The sequence below is a fragment of the Rana temporaria genome, chromosome 2 (genome assembly GCF_905171775.1).
Source record: "Rana temporaria chromosome 2, aRanTem1.1, whole genome shotgun sequence".
NCBI classification, from domain to species: Eukaryota; Metazoa; Chordata; class Amphibia; order Anura; family Ranidae; genus Rana; species Rana temporaria.
Window position 1 is genome coordinate 129,484,757 of NC_053490.1, and position 25,955 is coordinate 129,510,711.

At 47.4% G+C, this 25,955-nt stretch overlaps 1 protein-coding gene across 2 annotated transcripts in view; it reads left to right on the forward strand.

Annotated features, from left to right (window-relative positions):
* Positions 1-375: 375 nt before the first annotated feature.
* The window catches only part of LOC120929498 (retinol dehydrogenase 16-like), a 44,520-nt gene continuing 18,940 nt past the window's right edge, over positions 376-25,955 (forward strand). The window contains exons 1-2 of one of the 2 annotated variants that reach the window (XM_040340983.1): positions 376-544; positions 20,225-20,490. In XM_040340983.1, coding sequence (XP_040196917.1) covers positions 390-544; positions 20,225-20,490 — 421 coding nt within the window. In that variant the 5' untranslated portion in view covers positions 376-389. Of the gene's footprint in view, positions 545-20,173; positions 20,491-25,955 lie in introns of both variants that reach the window. The other variant, XM_040340981.1, reaches the window with a different exon arrangement.

A 25,955-nucleotide genomic window follows, 5' to 3' on the forward strand; every position in this document is an offset into this window, starting at 1 on the left:
GGCGAGTAGCTCTTAAGCCCTGGCTAGTAACTCATGACTTGAAATTTTGAGCCCTGTGTATACTGTATGTGTGTATACTGTGTGGCCCCATAATCTATTGCCTGGGGGCCCCATAATCTCCTATTGTCCGGGGGCCTAATAATCTCCTATTGCCCCATGAGTTGTCAGTCTGCCCCTATGTATCTGGTCATAGTCTCTGGAATAAAAAGTGTGGGGTGTGGGAAATCTCATTTAAAGGTTGAATAAATGGTTTAGTGGAATACAGCACTTTCGGCAATTAAATATATTTTCTGAATGTAAAGCAATTCATGTTCAGTCTTGTACAAACTCCTATGTTCTCACCGACCTGTTGCATTACACAAATAAGGTCTGTAATCAAATATTTATTAATGCCAGTTTGCACACGCTCTGATAAAAAGTCAAGTGTGATCCAAACACATTTGGCATTAGATATATGTTTTTACCTTGCCTTTTTCACACAGTTCTATGCAGCAGTGGGTAACACCAAGTTTAACCTGCTAACTCAGGAAAACAGTATAACCAGGTATGTGGCTACTACACTATAGACATGTATAGAATTTTGTTCTAACTTATTTTTGACATTACACAGTAAAAGGTGTTATGTTGGTACCATCATTTTATTTCATAGAAGAAAGTAGACAGTTTTTCTTCTTTTTATGTGCTTTCACTTCAGTTATTTACAGGAACATGACTACTTTTACTGCACCAGAAAAATCATTATATAATTGAATACACCTATGCTCAGTTTTAGGATTGTTTTTATATATTTGCATAGATGATAAGAACAGTGTATTAAAATAAGTGACAAAATTCAATAAACTTAGTATACTATGTATGCAGAAAAAAGTTGATATACCAATTTAACATTGAAGTTCTATGCACATAGCATATGTTTTGCTGGACATGTGTCCACATTATTAATAAACATGTACACATTATCATAAGTCAAGATAAAGTTTTTTTTTTATGATCTTCTTGTTAAAATAATTGACATGGACAATACTTTTAACCCGATTCACAGGGTTTCACTTTTTAAAGTTTAAGGCACACGGGTCTCTAAAACATTGCAATGTAAACCCCAGCATTTCCAGATTCTGCATATAGCCACCCATAGACATGAATGGCTGTACTCCAGGTACAAGTATAAACTAAGCTATTTTTTTAAACGCTCGTATGCTATACACTATGTTGTCAAAAGTATTGGGACACCCCTCCAAATCATTGAATTCAGGTGTTCCAATCACCTCCATGGCCACAGATGTATATAATCAAGCACCTAGGCATGCAGACTGCTTCTACAAACATTTGTGAAAGAACTGGTCACTTTTAAGAGCTCAGTGAATTCAAGCGTGGTACCATGATAGGTTGCCACCTGTGCAATAAGTTCATCCATGAAATTTCCTTGCTACTAAATATTCCACAGTCAGCTGTTAGTGGTAATATAACAAAGTGGAAACAACTGGGGATAACAGCAACTCAGCCACAAAGTGGTAGGCCACGTAAAATGACAGAGCATACCAAGACATTTTGGACAATTTCATGCTCTCAACTTTGTGGAAACAATTTGGGGATGGCCCCTTCCGGTTCCAACATGACTGCGCTCCAGTGCATAAAGCAAGGTTTATAAAGACATAGATAGGCGAGTTTGGGGTGGAGAAACTTGACTGGCCTGCACAGAATCCTGACTTTAACCCGACAGAACGCTTTTGGGATAAATTAGAGCGGAGACTGTGAGCTAGGCCTTCTTGTCCAACATCGCTGCCTGATGAGCTTCTGTAAGAATGTTTAACCACTTCAGCACTGGAAGGATTTGTCCCCTTCCTGACCAGGCCATTTTTTGCGATACAGCACTGTGTCCCATTTTACTGACAATTGCGCGATCGAGCAAAGTTGTACCCAAGCAAAATGTATGTCCTTTTTTCCCCTTAAATAGAGTTTTCATTTGGTGGTATTTGATCATCTCTGCGATTTCATTTTTTTTTTTGCGCTATAAACAAAAAAAGAGTGACAATTAAAAAACAAAAAAAAATATTTTGTACTTTTTGCTATAATATCCAAGAAAAAAGGAAAAAAAATCTTCATCAGTTTAGGCCAATATATGTTCTTCTACATATTTTTGGTAAAGAAATCGCAATAAGCATACATTGATTGGTTTGCGCAAAAGTTATAGCGTCTACAAAATAGGGGATAGATTTATGTAATTTTTATTATAATTTTTTTCTTTTTACGCGGGTGCACAGCTGACTTCGTTCCCGCCGGGCACAAGCATCGGTTTCGGGGACATGTGGCGGACGTGTGCGTGCACATCCGGCGGCACCTGCTATGACGTCTTAAAGAAGCAACGTACAGCTACAGCGATTTGCGCAGCCATGCCAACCTGCCACAGTATAATTGCGGCGGCTTGTCAGCTAGTGGTTAATCATTCCCTTAGACACACTCCTAAACCTTATGGACAGCCTTCCAGAAGAGCTGAAGCTGTTATAGCTGCAAAGGGTGGGCCAACTCAATATTGAACCCTACGGACTAAGACTGGAATGCCATTAAAGTTTATGTGCATGTAAAGGCAGGTGTCCCAATACTTTTGGCAATATCGTGTATGTTCCGGCCCCATTCAGCTTTCGCATTGAAATTTTGCCGTCAGTGACGAAGTATAAACCACAGCTATAGCACTTTGGATCGTATACAATTGACAATGCAAAAATATATATCTCCCCAGTAGATCTATTTCTCAAAATACCAGAGAGCGATGTATCAGTACAAGCACCCCTCTAAAAAATGAGGAGTGAGTGGAGTGATAGGACCAGTCCACTCAATTATATTGCATACAGGACATCTAGTAAGATGAGTCTCTTGAAAACCATAAATACCTAGGTGATATTTACGAATAATTGCTGTAATCATAGTTTCCAATGGGTGCCGTAAGCCCTACACATTCCATGATGTAGCAAGGTCCTGGGGGCCCAGAGGCCTAATGATGACCTCAAGGGTTAGGAATAGACGACATCCTTCCTTGTAGAGTGAGTTACCAGGCATGGTGTGGTGCAAGAAGAAAATGTGGGCGCCAGTCACTTTTGGATGCGAACAAGAGACTTAATGGGCCTGATTTACCAAGCCTTTACTCCATGACTCATGGAGTAAAAGCAGGAGTAGCAGCCGTTTGTCCATTTACTAAAGAAATACGCTGCTAGTGCAGTGTATTTCCCTAGTTACTAATGTGCTCCGTGCGCCCAGGAGAGGGTGCATTGTGCACCAGTACAGACCTGGCGCACGGCACATTAAACTATAAATTGCGGGGGTTTGGGCGGGAGTTTATTAAGGGGGGAGGTGGGGGGATGCAGGGGAAGTGAAGTGACATGTGTTTTGAAGTGTTTGGCGGGCCGAATTGAAAGGGAAAGTGTTTTTTGAAAACAGATCCCCGTACGCTTGCACAGTGCGCCTGAACCTCGGGAGGTTCATTTGCATACTGGGCATGCGCAGAGAGAAAAGTCAGGGATTCCCGTGCGCCTTGTCAGTACGCCGTGAAAATCTTGGTAAATACCAAGCGGCGTACCCGTGATTGCGCTGCGTGACGCGGCGCACGGGAATCTCCGAGCTGTTTTCAGCCCTGAAGGGGAACTCGGCGCCAAATTTCAAACTTGAAATCGGCGCGGGTCCCCCTTCAGGGCTACATTAGGCTCTTAGGCTTGGTCCGGAACGTGAGGGGTTCCCCCCCAAGATCCAAACCAAGCCCTCATCCCAAGCATGCAGTCTGGCCCGGACAGGAATGGGGGAGGGGACGATCGAGCGCTGCCCCCCCACCCCAAAGCACTCTTGCCCCCATGTCGATAGGGACAAGAGCCTCTTCCCGACAACCCTTGCCATTGGTTGTCGGGGTATGCGGGGTATGCGGGCGGGGCTAATCGGAATCTGCGAGCTCCCTTTAATAAGGGGGCCCCCAGATGCCGGCCCCCCACCCTATGTGAATGAGTATGGGGTACAAGCCCTGTGCTCCGCGGAGGAGACAGGCAGAAGAAGGAAGAGAGAAGAAAGAAGACGGAAGAAAGCCCTGGCTCCGCGGGGGAGCCAGGCAGAAGAGGGAGCAGAGAAGACAGAAGAGGAAAGACCTGGGAGTTGGCGCACCCCCGGCAGAAGACCAGGAAGACCGGAACCCTGGCGGAAGGCACCGGAAAGACCGGGGGATAGGCGCCATCCCCTGGCAGAAGACCCCGAAGTCCGGATGCCCCTCCCTAATGAAAAAGAGCTTAAATGGGGTGGGGGCATCCGGCGGAAGGCTCCGGAGAGGACCGAGGGATGGCGCCCTCCCCCGGCAGAAATCACCGAAGCCCAGGGTCCCGGCGGAAGATCGGGAGAGAAGAAACCCCCCCTTCTAAGAGAGCTAAAGAAGAAAGGGGGGGCTCCGGAGCAGATTAATAAAATATTTTATTCTGTGTGGTGTTTTTTTTTTACTTTACATTTCCCCCATGTGAATGGGTAGAGGTACGATGTACCCCATACTCATTCACATAGGGTGGGGGGCCGGAATCTGGGGACCCCTTTATTAAAGGGGTCTCTCAGATTCTGATAAGCTCTCCGCCCGCATACCCCGACAACCAACGGCCAGGGTTGTCGGGAAGAGGCTCTTGTCCCTATCGACATGGGGGCAAGAGTGCTTTGGGGTGGGGGGGCAGTGCCCCCCTCCCCCACAGCACACACTCCCCCATGTTGAGGGCATGTGGTCTGGTATGGCTCAGGAGGGAGGGGGGCGCTCGCTCGTCCCCACCCCCATTCCTGTCTGACCAGACTGCGTGCCTGGGATAAGGGCTTGGTTTGGATCTTGGGGGGGGCCCCACGCTATTTTTTTGGGCCCCGGTTTAACCCCTTATGTTCCAGACCAAGCCTAAGAGCCTGGTATGCACCTGGAGGGAACCCACCTTATTTTTTTTTGGGGGGGTCTGGAGTTCCCCTTCATGAACAGCGATCTGTCATTTACACATGTCAGTCCCACCCCCCCCCCCTACAGTTAGAACACACCCAGGGAACATATTTAACCCCTCCCTCGCACCTAGTGTTAACCCCTTCCCTGCCAGTGGCATTTTTTGAGTAAGCAATGCATTTTTTACAGCACTGATCGCTAGAAAAATGCCAATGGTTCCAAAAAACTGTTCGATGTGTCCGCCATAATGTCGCAGTACCGATAAAAATCGCTGATCGCCCCAATAACTAGTTAAAACAACAAAAAAAAAAAATTGTAGACGCTATAACTTTTGCAAAAACCAAACACTAAACGCTATTTGCGATTTTTTGGAACCAAAAAGATGTAGAATACGTATCGGCCTAAACTGAGGGTTTTTTTAGTTTTTTGAATATATATTTTTGGGGATATTTATTATAGCAAAAAGTAAAAATAATTTTTACATATGTGGGCGGGACTTACGCAAGTCCCGCCCACATATATAAACATCGTTCAAACCACACATGTGAGGTATTGACGCGTGCATTAGAGCGAGAGCAATACTTTTACCACTAGACCTTCTTTGTAACTATAAACTGGTAACCTGGAAAAAAAAGAAAAAGGTCGCCTATGGGGATATTCACGGAATTCATTTTGGCCCCATTGCAGGAGTGTTTCCAATAGTAAAGCGTGACATGTAAGGTATCTATTTACTCAGTGTAACATCATCTTTCACATTATCCCCAAAAATTGGGCTCACTTTTGTGTTTTGTTAATTTTTAACCACTTGAGCCCGGACCATATTTCTGGTCAATGACCGGGCAAGTTTTTGTGATTCGGCGCGGCGTCGCTTTAACTGACAATTGCGCAGTCGTGCGACGTGGCTCCCAAACAAAATTGGCAACCTTTTTTTTCACACAAATAGATTATTAAATGTGCGTGTTTACTTCTGTCTTTAACACCTCCCCTTCAGGCTGGAAAGCATCAGATCAGGGGAAACCAAAAAAAAAAAGCTCTCATTCCATTGCAGCTTGGTTCCTACATGTGTGATGAACTGAGCATGCTCAAACACTTAGAAAAAAAATATCCTTTCTTTTTAAAAGGTGAAAAACACTCATTGGATGCTCATAGAGCGTGGTTTGGATTAATTGCAGGTGTGCCCAATTACAAGCTCACCCAAACTAGAGACTGCAATTTGGTCATGTGATTTCAATTGATTCATTACTAGCACTGTTATAAAAAGCTTGGATCGATCAGTCCTCAGCTGCCCTCAGAAGGGGCAGGCTGGCAGAAATGCTGTTGCTAAACACAAATGTGGTTTGTTGCATGGGTTTTGTTTTATTTTGCCAATGGTTTTGGTTTATTTTTAAATGATGTTCACTTTGATGTATTTGTCTATGTGGCCTTATTTTATGAAAAATGTGTAAAGCTATGGTTAATTAGAATTTTGAAATGTATTTTTGTTTGTTTGTCTTTTTTTGCTTTCCTTGTTTTGTTGACCAATAAAAATTACTTTAAAATTGTTAAGTTTGTCTTTTGTTACTTTTTCATGCTACATATGTTGACAGCTGCAGCTGAACTAGGTTAGGGCCTAACAAATTATGTGTGATTTTTGTCTAAGCTTCTTTCCTGGTGTGTAATCATGAAATGTTTGCCATGTTTATTCTCCCTGACTTTAAAGACAAAAACTGGTAAGTATTTTATTTATTCTGCAGTGGTCCTCAGCCCTCAAGTACCCCCGACAGGACATGTTTTGGGGATTTCTCTTATCAAGAATTGCTGTCCAGACTATTTTAAAGCACATGTGCAAGATGAAGGAAAACCTGCAAACATGGCCTGTGGGGGGGGGGGGTTTGCTATTGGTGGACAGGCTTGACGTGCTGATTTACAGCACTGTGCTTAAATCTAGCGCAAGGCAATCCTATTCAAATTGTGGGTGTTTGAGGGAAGCCAAGTGAGTGTTAGAACCCCTGCTTTGTGTTTTTTTATTTTTGTGTTGAGCTTTGTGTCCCTTTTCTTAAAATTGGCTTCACTTCCTGTCACACAGCTGAACAGGAAGTGAGGTTAAAACCCTACCAGTGTCATTTCTTGGGGACACCGGTCAATCTAACTAGTGTCCCCATTAAGCAAATTGCACTCCTGCACTGCTGTGTACACCCCAAATCATGGGTCTTCAAACTACGGCCCTCCAGTTGTTCAGGAACTACAATTCCCATCATGCCTAGTCATGTCTGTGAATGTCAGTGCATTACAAGGCCTCATGGGATGTGTAGTTCTACAACAGCTGGAGGGCCGTAGTTTGAGGATCCCTGCCCCAAATGATTATTTAGTTTGGGGTTTAGTAAAGGCAAAGCCACTCTGCAGTACAAGCATAGTTGCTGAAAATCAGAGAGGAAGCACTGATGGTTTTAACATCCAATCCTGTAGAAGCAAAGTTGTTTTGTTTTCTTCCTTGCTTTGCACTTGTAGGAGTGGATTTGCCTTTAGTAAATGGACCCCAAAGTCCAAGATCCCTAATAATTTGGGGTGTACACAGCAAAATGCTAGAGTGCAATTTACATAATGGGAAACTATTTAGATTGATCTCTGTGTCCCCAAGAAAATATATTAGTAAGGTTTTACCCTCACTTCCTGTTTGGCTATGTGACAGGAAGTGAATGAATTAGAAAGGGTGAAGACACCTCACAAATGTTGTCACTATCAGGGGTGCACACATCCCCAAAAAAATGAGCAGATAATACTTATTTGCAAATTAATAATTTTTTAGTTAACATTGGGTGGGGTGCTCTAACACACACATTCCTACATATTAGCAACGCTCTATCCTGGCCTATTGGCATGGTTATATTTTCTTAGGGCTCTCAATAAAACTCTATGAAATTTGTGCTTAAACTAGAACCAGGGGCGGACTGACAACTCATGGGGCCCCTGGGCAATAGAAGATTATGGGGCCCCTCTGGCTTACAGATGACCACCACGCCAGGAGGTAGTGCAGAGGCGGGCAGCTAAAATCTTGGGATATTCACATTAAAAGCATGTCATTTTCGGACATATCAGGGACAGATCTAAAAAAAACACAGATTTTTACATACTGTCCCTGGTTTTACTGAGCCTGGCAACCCGGATGGGGCCCCCTAGTGGCATGGGGCCCTCGGGCAGTGCCCGAGTGACTCAATGGTCAGTCCGCCCCTGACAAGAACTATAATCAACAAGTTTTATTTTCTTTCATTTTGGATAGAGTGAGGGAGGGTTATAGGCCCTGTCAGTTTATTTTGTATTATCTGTTTCCAATTGGGGAGATTTGCCTTCACTTCCTGCCCCATAGCCAAACAGGAAGTGAGAGAAAAACTATGCAAATTAACCACTTCCCGCCCAGCCTATGGCCGATTTACGTCCGGGAAGTGGTTACACAATCCTGACAGGACGTCCTGCAGGATTTCATGCCGCACGCGCCTGTGGGGGCACGCAGCGCGGCGATCGGTGATGCGGGGTGTCAGTCTGACACCCTGCATCTCCGATCTCGGTAAAGAGTCTCTCACGGAGACGGAGACTCTTTACCACGTGATCAGCCGTGTCCAATCACGGCTGATCACGATGTAAACAGGAAGAGCCATCGATGGCTCTTCCTCACTCGCGTCTTACAGACGCGAGTATAGGAGAGCCGATCGGCGGCTCTCCTGACAGGGGGCGTTCGCGCTGATTGTTTATCAGCGCAGCCCCCCCTCGGATCACCACACTGGACCACCAGGGATGCCCACCCTGGACCACAGGGTGTGCAAAAACAAAAATAATATAGAAGAAAAAAACAAAAAGCATTAAAAAATAAGAAAAAAGATGCCAATCAGTGCCCACAAATGGGCACTGACTGGGAAAATCAGTGCCACCCCACAGTGCCCATCCATGCACAGTGCCCACCTGTGCCACCCATAAGTATCCATCAGTGCCACCCATAAGTGCCACCCATAAGTATCCATCAGTGCCACCCATAAGTGCCGCCCATAAGTATCCATCAGTGCCACCCATAAGTGCCACCCATAAGTATCCATCAGTGCCACCCATAAGTGCCGCCCATAAGTATCCATCAGTGCCACCCATAAGTGCCGCCCATCTGTGCCGCCCATGAGTGCCCATCAGTGCCGCCTATGAGTGCCCATCAGTGCCGCATAGCAGCGCCGCCAATCAATGCCACCTCATCTGTGCCGTCAGTACTACCTCATCGATGTCCATCAGTGCCATCTCATCGGGGCCCATCAGTGCCGCCATATCAGTGCCCGTAATTGAAAGAGAAAAACTTATTTACAAAAAAATTAACCTAAAAAAAGAAAAAGGTTTTTTTGTTTCAAAATTTGCAGTCTTTTTTTAGTTGTTGCGCAAAAAAAAAAACGCAGAGGTGATCAAATAACAACAAAAGAAAGCTCTATTTGTGGGGAAAAAAGGACGCCAATTTTGTTTGGGTACAGTGTTGTATGACCGCGCAATTGCCATTCAAAGTGCGACAGTGTTGAAAGCTGAAAATTGGCTTGGGCGGGAAGGTGCGTAAGTGCCTGGTATGGAAGTGGTTAAGGGAATCCAGTGCCCCCCCAGAACTAGTGTGTGGGTCCCCTGAAAATTACTGGGCGGGGTTATACAAAAACAGGGTGTGACCTTGACAGGAAGGGGTGGGTCATTTTTCTATTAGGAGGTGCAGATATGTAGTCAGGCCTAGGGCAGAACCAAACCTTAATATACTACTGCATATTAGGGCTTATTTAGACCGGAACCGATTTACAGCGTGTTTTTATATTGTGGGAGGAAACCCACGCAGGCACAGGGAGAACATGCAAACTCCATGCAGATGCTGTCACGGGCGGGATTCGAACCAACGACTCTTTTGCTGCTAGGTCAAAGTGCTATACACTACACCACTGTGGTGAACGAACATGATTGCAGCTGAAAGCATGAGATTTTTTTTTTTTTTTTTTCAATACCATGCTTTCCAGCCTTATTGACCCCGCCTCTCTCCATAAAGAGGACCTGTCACACACTAGTCCTATTACAAGGGATGTTTACATTCCTTGTAATAGGAAGAAAACTGATCATTTTTTTTTTATTTTTTTATTTCAGTGTAAAACATTATAAAACTAAATAAAAATAAATAAGAAAACCCCAAAAAAAAATTTTCAAGCGCCACGTCGCGACGAGCTCGCGCACAGAAGCAAACGCATACGCGAGTAGCGCCCGCATATGAAAACAGTATTCAAACCACACAAGTGAGGTATCGCCGCGATCGTTAGAGTGAGAGCAATAATTCTAGCCCTAGACCTACTCTGCAACTCAAAAAATGCAACCTGTAGAATTTTTTAAACGTCGCCTATCGAGTTTTTTAAAGGGTAAAAGTTTGACGCCATGCCACGAGCGGGCGCAATTTTTAAGCGTGACATGTTGGGTATCATTTTACTCGGCGTAACATTATCTTTCACAATATAGAAAAAAATTGGCCAAAATGTATTGTTGTCTTATTTTTTAATTCAAAAAAGTGATTTTTATCCAAAAAAAGTGCGCTTGTAAGACCGCTGCGCAAATACGGTGTGACAAAAAGTATTGCAATGACTGCCATTTTATTCCCTAGGATGTCTGCTAAAAAAAAATATATAATGTTTGGGGGTTCTGATTAATTTTCTAGCCAAAAAATTGTGATTTTCACATGAAGGAGAGAAGTGCCAGAATTAACCCGGTGGGCAAGTGGTTAAAGTACTCATGGCTATAAAGAATAGAGTCATTGCTCATTAAAAAAAAAAAAAAAAAAAGGGGGTCCCTCCAAATTAAATTACCAGGCCCTTCAGGTCTGGAATGGATATTAAGGGGAACCCCGCCGTAAAAACCCAAAAAAAAAAAGACGTGCGGTTCCCGGCAAATATCCATTCCAGACCCTTCAGGTCTGGTGTGGATTTTAAGGGGAACTCCACCCCAAATTGAAAAAAAAAATGGCGTGGAGTCCCCCTAAAAATCCACACCAGACCCTTATCCGAGCACGTTGACCTGGCCGGCCGCAGAAAAGAGGGGGGGACAGAGTGCGGCCCCCCCCCTCTCCTGAACCGCACCAGGCCACATGCCCTCAACATGGGGAGGATGTCCCCATGTTGATGGGGACAAGGGTCTCATCCCCACAACCCTTGCCCGGTGGTTGTGGGGGTATGCGGGCGGGGGGCTTATCAGAATCTGGAAGACCCCTTTAACAAAGGGGACCCCCAGATCCTGACCCCCCCCCTGTGTGAAATGGTAATGGGGTACATTGTACCTCTACCATTTCACCCCAAAAAAAATGTCAAAGTGATAAAAATGACAGTAGCCGGTTTTTGACAAATCTTTTAATAAAATCTTCTTTTCTTCTTTCCTTCGGGTTCTTCCGCTGCTTCTTTCTCGGGTCTTCTCGTCCACATCTTGCCCGACGTGTTCTTCTATCTTCTCCGTCCGTCCTTCCGCCTTCTGGTCCCGCATCTTGCCCGTTGTCTTCTCCGTCCGCCTCCTCGTCCGCATCTTGGGTCTTCTGCGGTCTTCTTCTCGGTCCGCCGCCTTCTCGTCCCCTGCGTTTGAATTGTAATTGGCCGCCGTTTTCCCGCTCCTGGGACCCGCCCCCCTCTGACGCCACAAGTAAACTCCTTAGAAGGTCATGTGCGTCAGAGGGGGGCGGGGTCGCAGAGCGTCACACAGCGGGGGAATTCAATTTCAATCGCGCCGCCCGGAGAAGAAGTTCCCGCCGTGTCAAACTCATGTGACCCCGCCCCCCTCTGACGCCACAAGTAAACTCCTTAGAAGGTCATGTGCGTCAGAGGGGGGCGGGGTCACATGAGTGTGACACGGCGGGAACTTCTTCTCCGGGCGGCGCGATTGAAATTGAATTCCCCCGCTGTGTGACGCTCTGCGACCCCGCCCCCCTCTGACGCACATGACCTTCTAAGGAGTTTACTTGTGGCCTCAGAGGGGGGCGGGTCCCAGGAGCGGGAAAACGGCGGCCAATTACAATTCAAACGCAGGGGACGAGAAGGCGGCGGACCGAGAAGAAGACCGCAGAAGACCCAAGATGCGGACGAGGAGGCGGACGGAGAAGACAACGGGCAAGATGCGGGACCAGAAGGCGGAAGGACGGACGGAGAAGATAGAAGAACACGTCGGGCAAGATGTGGACGAGAAGACCCGAGAAAGAAGCAGCGGAAGAACCCCGAAGGAAAGAAGAAAAGAAGATTTTATTAAAAGATTTGTCAAAAACCGGCTACTGTCATTTTTATCACTTTGACATTTTTTTTGGGGTGAAATGGTAGAGGTACAATGTACCCCATTACCATTTCACACAGGGGGGGGGTCAGGATCTGGGGGTCCCCTTTGTTAAAGGGGTCTTCCAGATTCTGATAAACCTCCCGCCCGCATACCCCCACAACCACCGGGCAAGGGTTGTGGGGATGAGACCCTTGTCCCCATCAACATGGGGACATCCTCCCCATGTTGAGGGCATGTGGCCTGGTGCGGTTCAGGAGAGGGGGGGGGCCGCACTCTGTCCCCCCCTCTTTTCTGCGGCCGGCCAGGTCAACGTGCTCGGATAAGGGTCTGGTGTGGATTTTTAGGGGGACTCCACGCCATTTTTTTTTTCAATTTGGGGTGGAGTTCCCCTTAAAATCCACACCAGACCTGAAGGGTCTGGAATGGATATTTGCCGGGAACCGCACGTCTTCTTTTTTTTTTGGTTTTTACGGCGGGGTTCCCCTTAATATCCATTCCAGACCTGAAGGGCCTGGTAATTTAATTTGGGGGAACCCCTACACATTTTTTTGTTTGTTTTATGAATGAATCCCTTTAGAATTGTCAGAGCCGACAATTCATTATAGCCGCGTGTGAATTTTTAAATGACTTTTTTCCTTCAGAATGTCACTTTGTGCAGGGGGAGTTCTAAGTGCGGGAAAAATGCGCTATTTCACATGCTGACATTACACCCCCCCTAGGTACGAAATTTAAAGGAATATTTCACTTTTATTGTTTCACTTTAAGAATTATTAATTTCACTGCTCCCGAAAAAACGGCCGTTTTAAAAAATAAAAAAAGCATTGATACATGTTCCCTGGGGCAGGACTGAGGTCCCCAAACACTTTTTAGGACTAAACTTGCAGATTAGCCTTTAAAATGAACACTTTTGATTTCTCCCATAGACTTCTATAGGGAGTTCGGCGCGGCTTTACATATTAGTTTCAATGCGCCGGCTGCTACGCTGGTTCATGCGCCTGATTAAGCCTCCACCCGGAGTACTAATTAATGCATGAACCAGCGCAGCGCACATAGCTTAGTAAATCAGGCCCATTGTGTCTTAACAGAACTGGGGGAGAGGGGGTTAGGGCCAGGACACCCTTGAGAAGATGCTTGTGTGATTGGCACCTTCCTCCTTTGGTGAGGAGGAAGCCACCGTGAAGCCCAATACACAGAGGAGGAGGAGGAGATGCAGGAAGGAGCCGAAGCTGTCCGTGACCTAGATGATGGGGTAAGTGTAGGGCTCACCGGCCAGGGGGTTGCGTGGTAAGTGTGGGGCCAACTGATCGGTGTCTTGTTTGTCGCCAAGCCCCCCCCCCCAAATATACAGCATCAGCCGCCACAGGTGAAAGATGATGTTACGCCGAGTAAATAGATACCTAACATGTTACGCTTTAAAATTGCGCACACTCATGGAATGACAACAAACTATGGTACTTAAAATTTCCATAGGCAATGTTTAAAAATGTTTAACAGTTACCAGTTAGAATTTAGTGATTGTGTGATTTGAACACTGTTTACATTTGTGGACACAATTTATGTGTGCATTTTATTTGGTGTGTGAGCACGTGGGAATGGGGGCACTTTAACTTAACCCCCGGACCATATTGCTGGTCAAAGACCAGAGTACTTTTTGCGATTCGGCACTGCGTCCCTTTAACTGACAATTGTGCTGTCGTGCAACGTGGCTCCCAAACAAAATTGGCGTCCTTGTTTTCCCACAAATAGAGCTTTCTTTTGATGGTATTTGATCATCTCTGCGGTTTTTCGTTTTTGAGCTATAAACAAAAATAGAGCGACAATTTTTGCTGTAATAAATATCCCCCAAAAATATATAAAAAAAACAATTTTTAGGCCGATACGTATTCTTCTACATATTTTTCGTAAAAAAAATCGCAATAAGCGTTTATTGATTGGTGTGCGCAAAAGTTATAGCGTTTACAAAATAGGGGGTATTTTTATGGCATTTTTATCAATATTTTTTTTTTACTAGTAATGGCGGCGATCAGCGATTTTTTTTCGGTACTGCGACATTATGGCGGACACTTTTGACACATTTTTGGGACCATTGGCATTTTTATAGCGATCAGTGCTAAAAAAAATGCATTGGATTACTATAAAAATGCCACTGGCAGTGAAGGGGTTAACACTAGGGGTGGGGAAGGGGTTAAGTATGTCCCTGGGTGTGTTCTTACTGTAGGGGGGGTGGCCTCACTAGGGAAAATCACTGATCTTCTGTTCATACATTGCATGAACAGAGGATTAGCATTTCCCCCCCTGACAGGACCGGGAGCTGTGTGTTTACACACACAGCTCCCGGTCCCCGCTCTGTAACGAGCGATCGCGTCTGCCCGGCGGCGATCGCGTCCGCCGGGCTCGCGCGCGGGAGTCAGGGGCGAGCCGGGGGTGCGCGCGCCTCCGGCGGCGCTCACGCGCCCCTAGTTGCCTGCGAGAGAGCCGACGTAGAGCTACAGGCTCTCGCGCAGGAGAGCCAACCTGCCGCCATAGAATGACGGCGGCAGGTCGGCAAGTAGTTAAAGAAAAAAATAATTGTTTTACACTGTTCCTTTAAAAAAAAATTCTGATCACTTTTATTGCTGTCACAAGGAATGTAAACATCCCTTATGACAGTAATAGGCAGCGGCAGGTACTCTTTATGGAGGAATCTGTGGTCTAAAAGACACCAAACCCCTCCTCTGTACTTAAAAGTATTCAAAACATCAAGATCGTAATTTTTGAATACCTTGGGCGCCGAGTAAACCAGAAGTGATGTTGTGATGTTGCTTCTGGGTTACTACATCGGAGACCCGATCTAAGCCGATTCTGGTCTTGTTCGGGTCTCTGGCCAGACAACGGACATACTGGCTGGTCACTCGGGTCACCGGGTGGAAGCGACAGAAGGCAATGTGGGGGGTGCTTGTGATAAAGGCTCTTTAGCCACATCAGTTGTTATCACTTGAAATCCAATCGCCAGCTCTAAGCTACGATGCTGAGGTGATGCCTCTGGCTGCAGGCATCACCCCGAAACAAAACAAAATGACGTACGTGATTTTGCATGAAGTGATTTAATCTAGTGAATGAAAGGGACAAACTAGGGACAGTTAGGCTGGGGGGGAGCCGGGTGATGTCGCATGTTTTCCAGCCACAAAATGTAACAGGCTGTATTTGACAGCTGTAGCTTATATTGCATACTGTGAGAAAATCAATGTGCAGCGAAATCAGAGTAAAGCAGTTTCGGTACAGGAGAGGAGCCTCTACTATTGTAGATGACTGAATATAATGCCGCATACACACCATCACTTTATGTGATGAAAAAAAACGACATTTTCTGTGAAGTAAAAAATGACCTTTTTGAAACTTAAATTTTCAAAGACGAAGTTGCCTACACACCATCGTTTTTCTCACAATGTTCTAGCAAAGCGAGGTTACGTTCACCACGTTTTTCCATTGAAGCTCGCTTCATAACTAGCTTCTGGGCATGCGCGGGTGTAAAAACGTCTTTTTAAATGACGTTTTTTGCTACACACGGTCAATTTCTGTGAAGTAAAAAACAACGTTTTGAAAAACGACACATAAAATTGAAGCATGCTTCAATTTTTTTTGGTCGTTTTTTACAAGACATAAAACGACGTTTTCCCCCACACACGGTCAATTAAAGTGACGTTTTTAAAAACGTCATTTTTTTTCATCACATAAAGTGATGGTGTCAAAAAGAGAAAATACCGCGCTTACACACTTAAAATAACTAACTTAGCTGCAACACGGCAGTGTCATACAAACACAAATCAAGTAAGGAACAGAAAAAATGTTGCGCTATTAGTAAAAATTAAACTAAACAAACAGTTGATATCAGAAAATTGATGGAAATAATATGAATTTGCAAAGACCCCTAGTTTATAGAGGAATAAAACAAATAGCTGACAAAAGAGTCTTTGTGTCAATCAAACATCATTGCAAGCAAGTTCTTCAGTGTTGAATAAATTGTTGATAACATATGTGATGACCGACACCACTAAATAAAAAGGTGGAGGCTTACCGGATGGCAAGCAATGACAAGCTTGCGGCTGCAAACCCCAGCCAGGGCCTTTTGATGATCCTCACAGGGGGATGACAAGAGGATGGATGTTGAAGCTTCCCGCTCCCAGAGCAGAACGTAGGCAGTATGAGCATGTGGCTAAACCCCTAGCCAGGGCCTTTAGAATCCCACGCGGTGATATATAATTAAAAGCAGAAAAAGATAGAAGCCGGCCGGCTCTAACAAACGCCCGTCCACACGGAACGAAAAAACGTCTTGCGTCAGCACGCTACCTTCCCGACGCACGTTTCGTCAAAAGTTGACGTCATCTGGGGCACGCAAGCTCGCCTTGCATCCCATTTATATAGGCATCACCGTCCCATCATGCTCCGGTAGGTACCCACGTGGTGGGTGCACGTGGGTAGGGCCCGCAGTGCGCCCCCCTGCCCCAGAGCACCCAACCCCCCCATGTTGAGGGCATGCGGCCTGGCACGGCTCAGGAGGGGGGGGCGCTCGCTCGTCCCCACTCCCTTCCTGACCGGCCGGGTAGCGTGCTTTGGATACGGGTCTGGTATGGATTGTAGGGGGACCCCCTACGTCGATTTTTCGGCGTAGGGGGGGTCTCCTTACAACCCATACCAGACCTAAGGGCCTGGTATGCTCCTGGGGGGGGAACCCATGCCGGTTTTGAATTTAAAAATTGCCGTGGAGTTCTCCCTCAGGAATGCATACCAAATGCCGTCGCTTGAATGGGCCTTTACAAGGTGTGACTAACTTTACACATTATAAAACCAGCCCTAGTTTTGCGCAAGCAAATTCGGAACTTACGCAGAAATCACAATGATGAAATGCTTTGAGAATCTGCTTAAGTGCTCATTTGCATACTCAAAGCTACTGGTACTGCATCCTAAGATCTGACAGTGTAAGTGTCTTACACATGTCAGATTTTCTGCCTAACTTTGGAAAAAGCCTTTTGAGAATCGTTTCCAAAGTTAGGCACAGACTGAACAGCAGTTAAGTCTGCGTATCTCTTTTGGGAATCAGGCCCTGTATTTGCAAGAATTCAATTGGACACAGGACTTTATATTTTGATTTGCGTCACTGGCACTTTCAACATTGAAGCATTTGGACTCTACTTCATTGATATCTTTTGTGATATTTTTGCACTTTTTGCACGTTTCCACTTGGTTATTTATAGTGTTTGCTATTCTAGTACAGCATTTTGTGTGTGTGTGTATATATATATATATATATATATATATATATATATATATATATGTGTGTGTGTGTATTGACATTATTTTACACTTTTAGAGGTCGCGCTCATCACATTTCTCTTTAATTAAATTGTAGTGCGCATGTACACTTTTTAGATTTGGAGCAGCAACTTCACATATTTATTTATTTTTATGATTTTTATTTTATACATTTTTTCTTGATTGGTTTTATACACATTCACTGTACACACTAGGCAAGCGCTGGAGATTCACTTTCCATTTTAATTTTGTTTGGGAGCTACGCCGCACGACTGCGCAACTGTCAGTTAAAGCGACACAGTGCCAAATTGCAAAAAGTGCTCTGGTCTTTGGCCAGCCAAATGGTTTGGGGCTGAAGTGGTTAAAGTGGAACATCAGTAATTTTTTTTACTTTTCCATCTATTAAACCCTCTGCTTTTGTTGTTTTAACTTTGGATAGTAAAACATTTTTTTTCTGCCAGTAAATACCTTATATAGCCCACTTCCTGTTTCTTGTCTGGTAAAAAGGCTTATGACGTCATGCACAGCTCTTTCTCTCTTACTCTCGTGAGAGTTTTCCAGGAAGGGAGGGGGGATGTGTCATTAGAGGGCCAATGGGAGCTGCAGAGCTGGTGGTGTGCCTCTGTGTGTCTGTGTAAATATAGGAAGTGAACAGGCAGTAGCTTATTTGGCAAGTACAGAATCACAGTATATATAAAATAATATGAAAAGTGATTGGAGGGAAGCTTCAGAATGGCAAAGATGTTTTGCATTACAAATTATGTGAGCAGACTGCAGTTCTTTAATGTTTACAGAGCTTATTTATGCACATCCCAGAAAGGGGAAGTGGAGAGAAAGAGACGGAGAACTGATACAAATGGCCTTATACACACAGGGGCTGCTACTGCTGCAGTATTTTCACCCAGACCAAAAGCAGAGGCTATTAGGAAAGTATCCCTGTGTTCTAATGGTTTACCTGCAGCTGTCCATTGAGTGTATATCTAAATCCTTGTGGCAGACATATCTCTGTCCTATTGTTATTTGCTTACAAGCACAGTGCCAGGTAGCTAGATCTGTGCTACAGTATGTGTGTAGTGGTCATCTTGCTGTGTATTAGTAGGTGGACATGTTTATTGCAATAGTGTTTATATGCAGCTCTTGTTATTTCAGTTAACCCTGTCCCTTTTAGCTCAGGGCTCAATAGCCACCATAAGCTATAGCCAACTTAGGCATCCTATGGCCTCTTCTGATAAATAGAGGACCAGTTGCATGACAGATTAAGCGCAGAGTAGATAGGCTAACTCTGAGTTCCAGTGCTTCACCACAGTTTCTGCTGGTGAGTAGCTGCATTCCAGGCTAGTTGGACATTAGTTGGAGGATCTCCCGATGACTGTTGATCTGGTCTTCGATACAAAGGACACTGCATCATGGTGCATTGTAGACCCCTGCAACTAGACTTTGCTGCAACAATAATTTGGAGATATTGCTAATAATAACTATATATCTGTGCAGTGCCAAGAGACATGCCTCATGTTTAAACACAAACAGACATTTCTGACATAGCAATGTGAAAATTGACCCTGCTGTAGGCTGTGTACAGGGCAACAAATAACACCAATAAACTATATGATCAATGCACAAATATCTGTCACCTATTGTGTGTAATAAGATTAAATCCCCAAATGTTTCCAATGCAGGTTAGGAGGTGAAAGGAATATAGAAACATGGACACTTTTTTTTCTGACATGTCATGTATTGTCCTGTATGAGTTATGACATTTTTATAATATGTGTAATATTTCTTTCATGCTATAGCCATACACATTGGTTACACATATTGGTTGATCTAGATGGTCTCATGTCTTTTTTTTTGTTCCACCTGACCAAGTACAGTTACTATATGTAACTATGTAACAAGCATCCTGAGGTTTAAAGCAGACATTTGCACTATTTCACTAAAAATCATATCAGCATGCTGATATGAAATCATCTTATATTCATTAGTGGTGAGTGAGGCACTGGTGATGTAGCCCTGACCTCACAGCTGAATCCTGGAAAGGCTTCACCCCCAGTGCCTTCCTAGGCAGGGCCGTTTGAAGACATTTGGGGGCCCCAGGCAAAAAAAAGTGACATTTCAGTTTCTAAGTTGAGAAGCGCGGGGGGGGGGTTGGCGTTTTACCTCTATCACCACGCACACGCCGGCAGATGTTGGTGTCCGCACAGGGGCCCCAGCAGGGAGGGCCCTTGCTGCATTGCTGCGTCCTCCTGCAGTCCGGTCGGCCGTGCAACATTACCGCGCGGAACAGGAGATTCAGTTTGCTGTTCCCGGTGCCGGACTGAAAGGAAGTGAACACTCAGTGTGTGCACTTCCTGTCAGTCCGGCCGGGAACAGGAACCTGATTCTCCTGTACCGCGCGGTTATGGTACACGGCCGACCGGACTGCAGGAGGACGCAGCGGTGCGGCAAGGGCCCCAGGCAAATGCTTGCTTTGCCTGTCGGTTTCCGACGGGCCTGTTCCTAGGAGACCTTGTCTTTGAGCAGCGGTATCCGGGACCCTCAGAAGAAGCCTGCAATTATCCATAAGTATCTGTTTTGTGGATTGCCAAGACTGAACATTTGTAAAGTGCTTTTATTTTAATTGTTTTATATAAAATAATGTTCCACTTTAACCTAAAATGCAATCTTTATCTACCATATTAGAGAAATGTGGCTTCCTCTGCTGGTGGTGCTGGGTCTGCTCCTCCTTTACAGATGGTACAGACAGAGCCAGATACTGGAGAATATGACAGGCAAATACGTCTTCATCACTGGATGCGATTCAGGATTTGGGAATAAGCTGGCAAAACAGCTGGATAATCGTGGAATGAAGGTTCTGGCGGCTTGTCTGACAAACACAGGAGCTAGTGAGTTAAAGAAAGAATGCTCCAGCAGATTACAAACCGTGATTCTGGATGTTTCAGACAGCCAAAGTGTTAGTTCTGCTGCAACCTGGGCCAATGGCATTGTTGCTGATAAGGGTAAGAATTTAACATATATGTTATGAATTTAATTATGCATTTTTTTGTTTTGATTTTTTTTAACATACAAATTAAAATAAGCGGAGTGATTTTTATAAAGGTAAAGAATATCTAGACACTGAACAATACATATAATGAGATACCCGAGCCCGCCCCCGACGTCCTCTTCGCCGCTCAGCTTGGTCGTTGATTAGCTAGAGTGGATGGATTAAAAGCAGCGCAGCCATTGGCTCATGCTGCTGTCAATCACATCCAATGACGTGGTGCGCCGGGGAGCGCGCCCGCAAGAACTTGCCACCATGCACTGAGCGAGCATGAAGGTGGAAAGTTCTTGCGGGCAGGACCAGAAACAGCCGCCGAGGGACGCCAGAAGATGTGGATCGGGGTTACACTGTGCAAAACGAGCTGCACAGTGGAGGTAAGAATAACATGTTTGTTATTTTTATTTTATTTTTTAATTCCCTTTACAACCCCTTTAAGGAAAGCTGATTTGCAAAATTAAATTAGAACTGTATTTTTTTTAGAAAGTACAATTATTTTTTGCCCATCTCTCTTAAAGTGGAACTAAAGTTTCACTGTCACAAACTAAGAGCAGGAAGGCTCTTTATTTCAGAAGAGGCATGCAATAAAATAAACCTACCTGCCTGCTCACAGGATTCTCCAGCATGTGCAGCTCAGCTTGCATCTTTGGCATAGTCCCTGTGTTCCGGGATGACCAGTGGCGTAACCAGATTAATGGGCGCCCGGGGCGAAAACATTTTTTCGCCCCCCCCCCCTTATATAAACATCCACGTTTATATGTGCATAAACGTGGGGGACTTAAACATTTTGGAGCTTTTTTTAAAACTTTTTTTATAGTTACTTATTTTTTTTCATTCTTTTTATGTTTTTTTACACTTGATGTCATTGCTATTACATAGGGGGATACAAATCCCCCTATATAATAGCACAGGTACACTGACAGGTCCTCTTTATGGAGACATTAGGGGTCTCTAGGACTCCTAATGTCACCTGGGGACCCCAAAAGAAGCTGATGAAGCACAGATCTGCTTCTTCTCTCTGGCTATAGCAGCCAGATGACTGACAGGTGAATGCGGATGTAATACACATCACTTCTGCATTCACAGCCTGGAGGGAGATCAGCAAGGAGGAAGATGCTGATCTCCCTCCCATCTTACCTCCTGACACCCTCCCGAGCCGGTCCCGGGCCGCAGATCCTGGGATTGAAGGTGAGCGGTCAGGAGGGGGGCGGCGGCAGTACTGGAGGGGGGTAGGGGGGCATGCAGCCAGCACATATACACAATTGGCAGGCTATAGAGCCGCCGATCGTGTATATGTGAAAGTTCAACCGGTAATGGCACTGACCCCCGACACCTACACTGACTCATACACTGACCCATACACTGACCCCTACACTGACCCCTACACTGACCCCTGCACTGACCTGACACCTACACTGACACCTACACTGCACTGACCCAACACCTACACTGACCCAACACCTACACTGACACCTGCACTGACACCTGCACTGACACCTGCACTGTGTCTGCTCTTCTCCAGAGACTCCTCCAGGACTCTCCTCAGGACGGACAGGACCCCAGCACTGGATGTGCAGAACTGCTTCGGACGGAGTCCCGACTCTCTTCCCCGCCGGCCGCCAGCACCATCCACCCGCAGCCCGCTCCATGCTGCAACTCCCTCCACACAGTGGCAGCGCCGTACCGCAGAGCACCAGAGCGGAGGGGAAGACGGCGCCGGCGGCTCACACTTTCCGCACCTGACGTCTCCCGTCGCTCTGCGATTGGACGTATGGCGGTCATGTGCGGAGGCGGGACTTCCAGCCCCACTCCTCACATGACCCCCATATGCCCAATCACAGGGCGCTGGACATTACACATGGTGGCCGCTGGCCGCTCCGGACATCCGTGTCGCGGTGACACAGGAAATTAAAATTAGGAGGAGGCACGGAAAGTCGCCCCCCTAAATGTCGCGCCCGGGGCCACAGCACCCCCTGCCCCCCCTTCCTACGCCAGTGGGGATGACTGACTCCTCTTAGCTCCCCTTAGTTCCACTGCAGCCTCGTACGATTTGGCTGCTTCTACTTTGTAGAAACACACGATCTGTCTTCTCTCCTCTGACAGCACAGGGATTTGTCGCCCTCCGGCCACTCGCATCGGGTTCCCTGGTGTGCAGTGGGCATGCGCCTCTGGCGGCGCTCGCACGCCGTCTGATGGTTCTTCTGGACAAAGCCGTTTATGTAAGGGATTTTGCCCATGAGAGACATTCTGCCACAGTAAATCTGCATGAGCTGGTTGGGAACGGGTTAATAAAAGTAACCACCCCCACTACCCCTGCTCTAGAAGTATACTTACCTAATTCTGAAAGCTGCAGCCCAAAATTCCTCCAAAATCTTCTGGATGATTTGAAGATTGCTGCAGGCCAGGTGGTAACTTCCTATAACTCTACAACTGTACTGCATGCTTATCAGTTATATTGTTTTACAATTATATTGCTCCCCTCTATGTCATGTAGGGTGACCACGTGTCCCGGTTTGCCCGGGATCGTCCCGTAATATACATTTTTGTCCCGTGTCCCGGGAGCCTTCAAACCGGGACAATAGAGAGTCCCGGAATCAACTGCCTGCCACACTCACTGCCGCTGCTGTCGCTGTAATTAAATGATTCTAAATCACTGGTTGCTAGGGAAGCCCCGCTTGGCTTGTAGCAACCAGTGACGTCACCGTGTCCCGCTCTCTCTGCGGCTCCGACTCCACCCCCATCTCCTCCTCCTCCAGCGGCCAGCCGCGGTTCTTGCTGCAGAGAGAGCAGCAGCATCGTTACAGGGCAGGCAGAGACAGTGAGTCACTCACCGTCACCGACCAGTACCGCGGCACAGACCAAGACCTCCTCCTCCTCCCCTCCAGGCCTCGGTTGCTCAGCTGGACTCGATCCGCCGCCCGTCCTGAGTCCCGACCTCCCGCGAGTCCCGACTTCCGCTGCGCCGCGCCGGCCATCCTTGGAGCAGGGGCAGAAAAGGTAGGTGCAGGGGGGGGGGGGGGGTTGACCATGCAATGGGGGGAGATATTATACAGTCCAGATTACAATTTGCAGGGGCAGCAGAGGTGACAGAGAGAGAGGGGGGGGGGTTGCATGGTGCACCCCCCTTTCTCTGTCACCTTTGCTGCCCCTGCAAATTGTAATCTGGACTGTATAATCTCTCTCTACCCAGTCCTCTGTCACCCAGTCACTCCGTCACCCAGTCCCTCCGTCACCCAGTCCCTCCGTCACCCAGTCACTCCGTCCCTCTGTCACCCAGTCCCTCCGTCACCCAGTCCCTCCGTCACCCAGTCCCTCCGTCACCCAGTCCCTCCGTCACCCAGTCCCTCCGTCACCCAGTCCCTCTGTCACCCAGTCCCTCTGTCACCCAGTCCCTCCGTCACCCAGTCCCTCCGTCACCCAGTCACTCCGTCCCTCTGTCACCCAGTCCCTCCGTCACCCAGTCCCTCCGTCACCCAGTCCCTCCGTCACCCAGTCCCTCCGTCACCCAGTCCCTCCGTCACCCAGTCCCTCTGTCACCCAGTCCCTCTGTCACCCAGTCCCTCCGTCACCCAGTCCCTCCGTCACCCAGTCACTCCGTCCCTCTGTCACCCAGTCCCTCCGTCACCCAGTCCCTCCGTCACCCAGTCCCTCCGTCACCCAGTCCCTCTGTCACCCAGTCCCTCTGTCACCCAGTCCCTCCGTCACCCAGTCCCTCCGTCACCCAGTCACTCTGTCCCTCTGTCACCCAGTCACTCTGTCACCCAGTCACTCTGTCCCTCTGTCACCCAGTCACTCTGTCACTCTGTCACCCAGTCACTCTGTCCCTCTGTCACCCAGTCACTCTGTCACCCAGTCACTCTGTCACTCTGTCACCCAGTCACTCTGTCCCTCTGTCACCCAGTCACTCTGTCCCTCTGTCACCCAGTCACTCTGTCCCTCTGTCACCCAGTCACTCTGTCCCTCTGTCACTCTGTCCCTCTGTCACCCAGTCACTCTGTCCCTCTGTCACCCAGTCACTCTGTCCCTCTGTCACCCAGTCACTCTGTCACCCAGTCACTCTGTCACTCTGTCACCCAGTCACCCAGTCACTCTGTCACCCAGTCACTCTGTCCCTCTGTCACCCAGTCACTCTGTCCCTCTGTCACCCAGTCACCCAGTCCCTCTGTCACCCAGTCCCTCTGTCACCCAGTCCCTCTGTCACCCAGTCACTCTGTCACCCAGTCACTCTGTCACCCAGTCCCTCTGTCACCCAGTCACTCTGTCACCCAGTCACTCTGTCACCCAGTCACCCAGTCACCCAGTCACTCTGTCCCTCTGTCACCCAGTCACTCTGTCACCCAGTCCCTCTGTCACCCAGTCCCTCTGTCACCCAGTCCCTCTGTCACCCAGTCACTCTGTCACCCAGTCACTCTGTCACCCAGTCCCTCTGTCACCCAGTCACTCTGTCACCCAGTCACTCTGTCACCCAGTCACCCAGTCACTCTGTCACCCAGTCACTCTGTCCCTCTGTCACCCAGTCACTCTGTCACCCAGTCACCCAGTCCCTCTGTCACCCAGTCCCTCTGTCACCCAGTCCCTCTGTCACCCAGTCACTCTGTCACCCAGTCCCTCTGTCACCCAGTCCCTCTGTCACCCAGTCACCCAGTCCCTCTGTCACCCAGTCACTCTGTCACCCAGTCACTCTGTCACCCAGTCACTCTGTCACCCAGTCACTCTGTCCCTCTGTCACCCAGTCACTCTGTCACCCAGTCACTCTGTCCCTCTGTCACCCAGTCACTCTGTCCCTCTGTCACCCAGTCACTCTGTCCCTCTGTCACCCAGTCACTCTGTCCCTCTGTCACCCAGTCACTCTGTCCCTCTGTCACCCAGTCCCTCCGTCACCCAGTCCCTCCGTCACCCAGTCCCTCCGTCACCCAGTCCCTCCGTCACCCAGTCCCTCCGTCACCCAGTCACTCTGTCCCTCTGTCACCCAGTCACTCTGTCACCCAGTCACTCTGTCCCTCTGTCACCCAGTCACTCTGTCCCTCTGTCACCCAGTCACTCTGTCCCTCTGTCACCCAGTCACTCTGTCCCTCTGTCACCCAGTCACTCTGTCCCTCTGTCACCCAGTCACTCTGTCCCTCTGTCACCCTGTCACTCTGTCCCTCTGTCACCCAGTCACTCTGTCACCCAGTCCCTCCGTCACCCAGTCCCTCCGTCACCCAGTCCCTCCGTCACCCAGTCACTCTGTCCCTCTGTCACCCAGTCACTCTGTCACCCAGTCACTCTGTCCCTCTGTCACCCAGTCACTCTGTCCCTCTGTCACCCAGTCACTCTGTCCCTCTGTCACCCAGTCACTCTGTCCCTCTGTCACCCAGTCACTCTGTCCCTCTGTCACCCAGTCACTCTGTCCCTCTGTCACCCAGTCACTCTGTCACCCAGTCA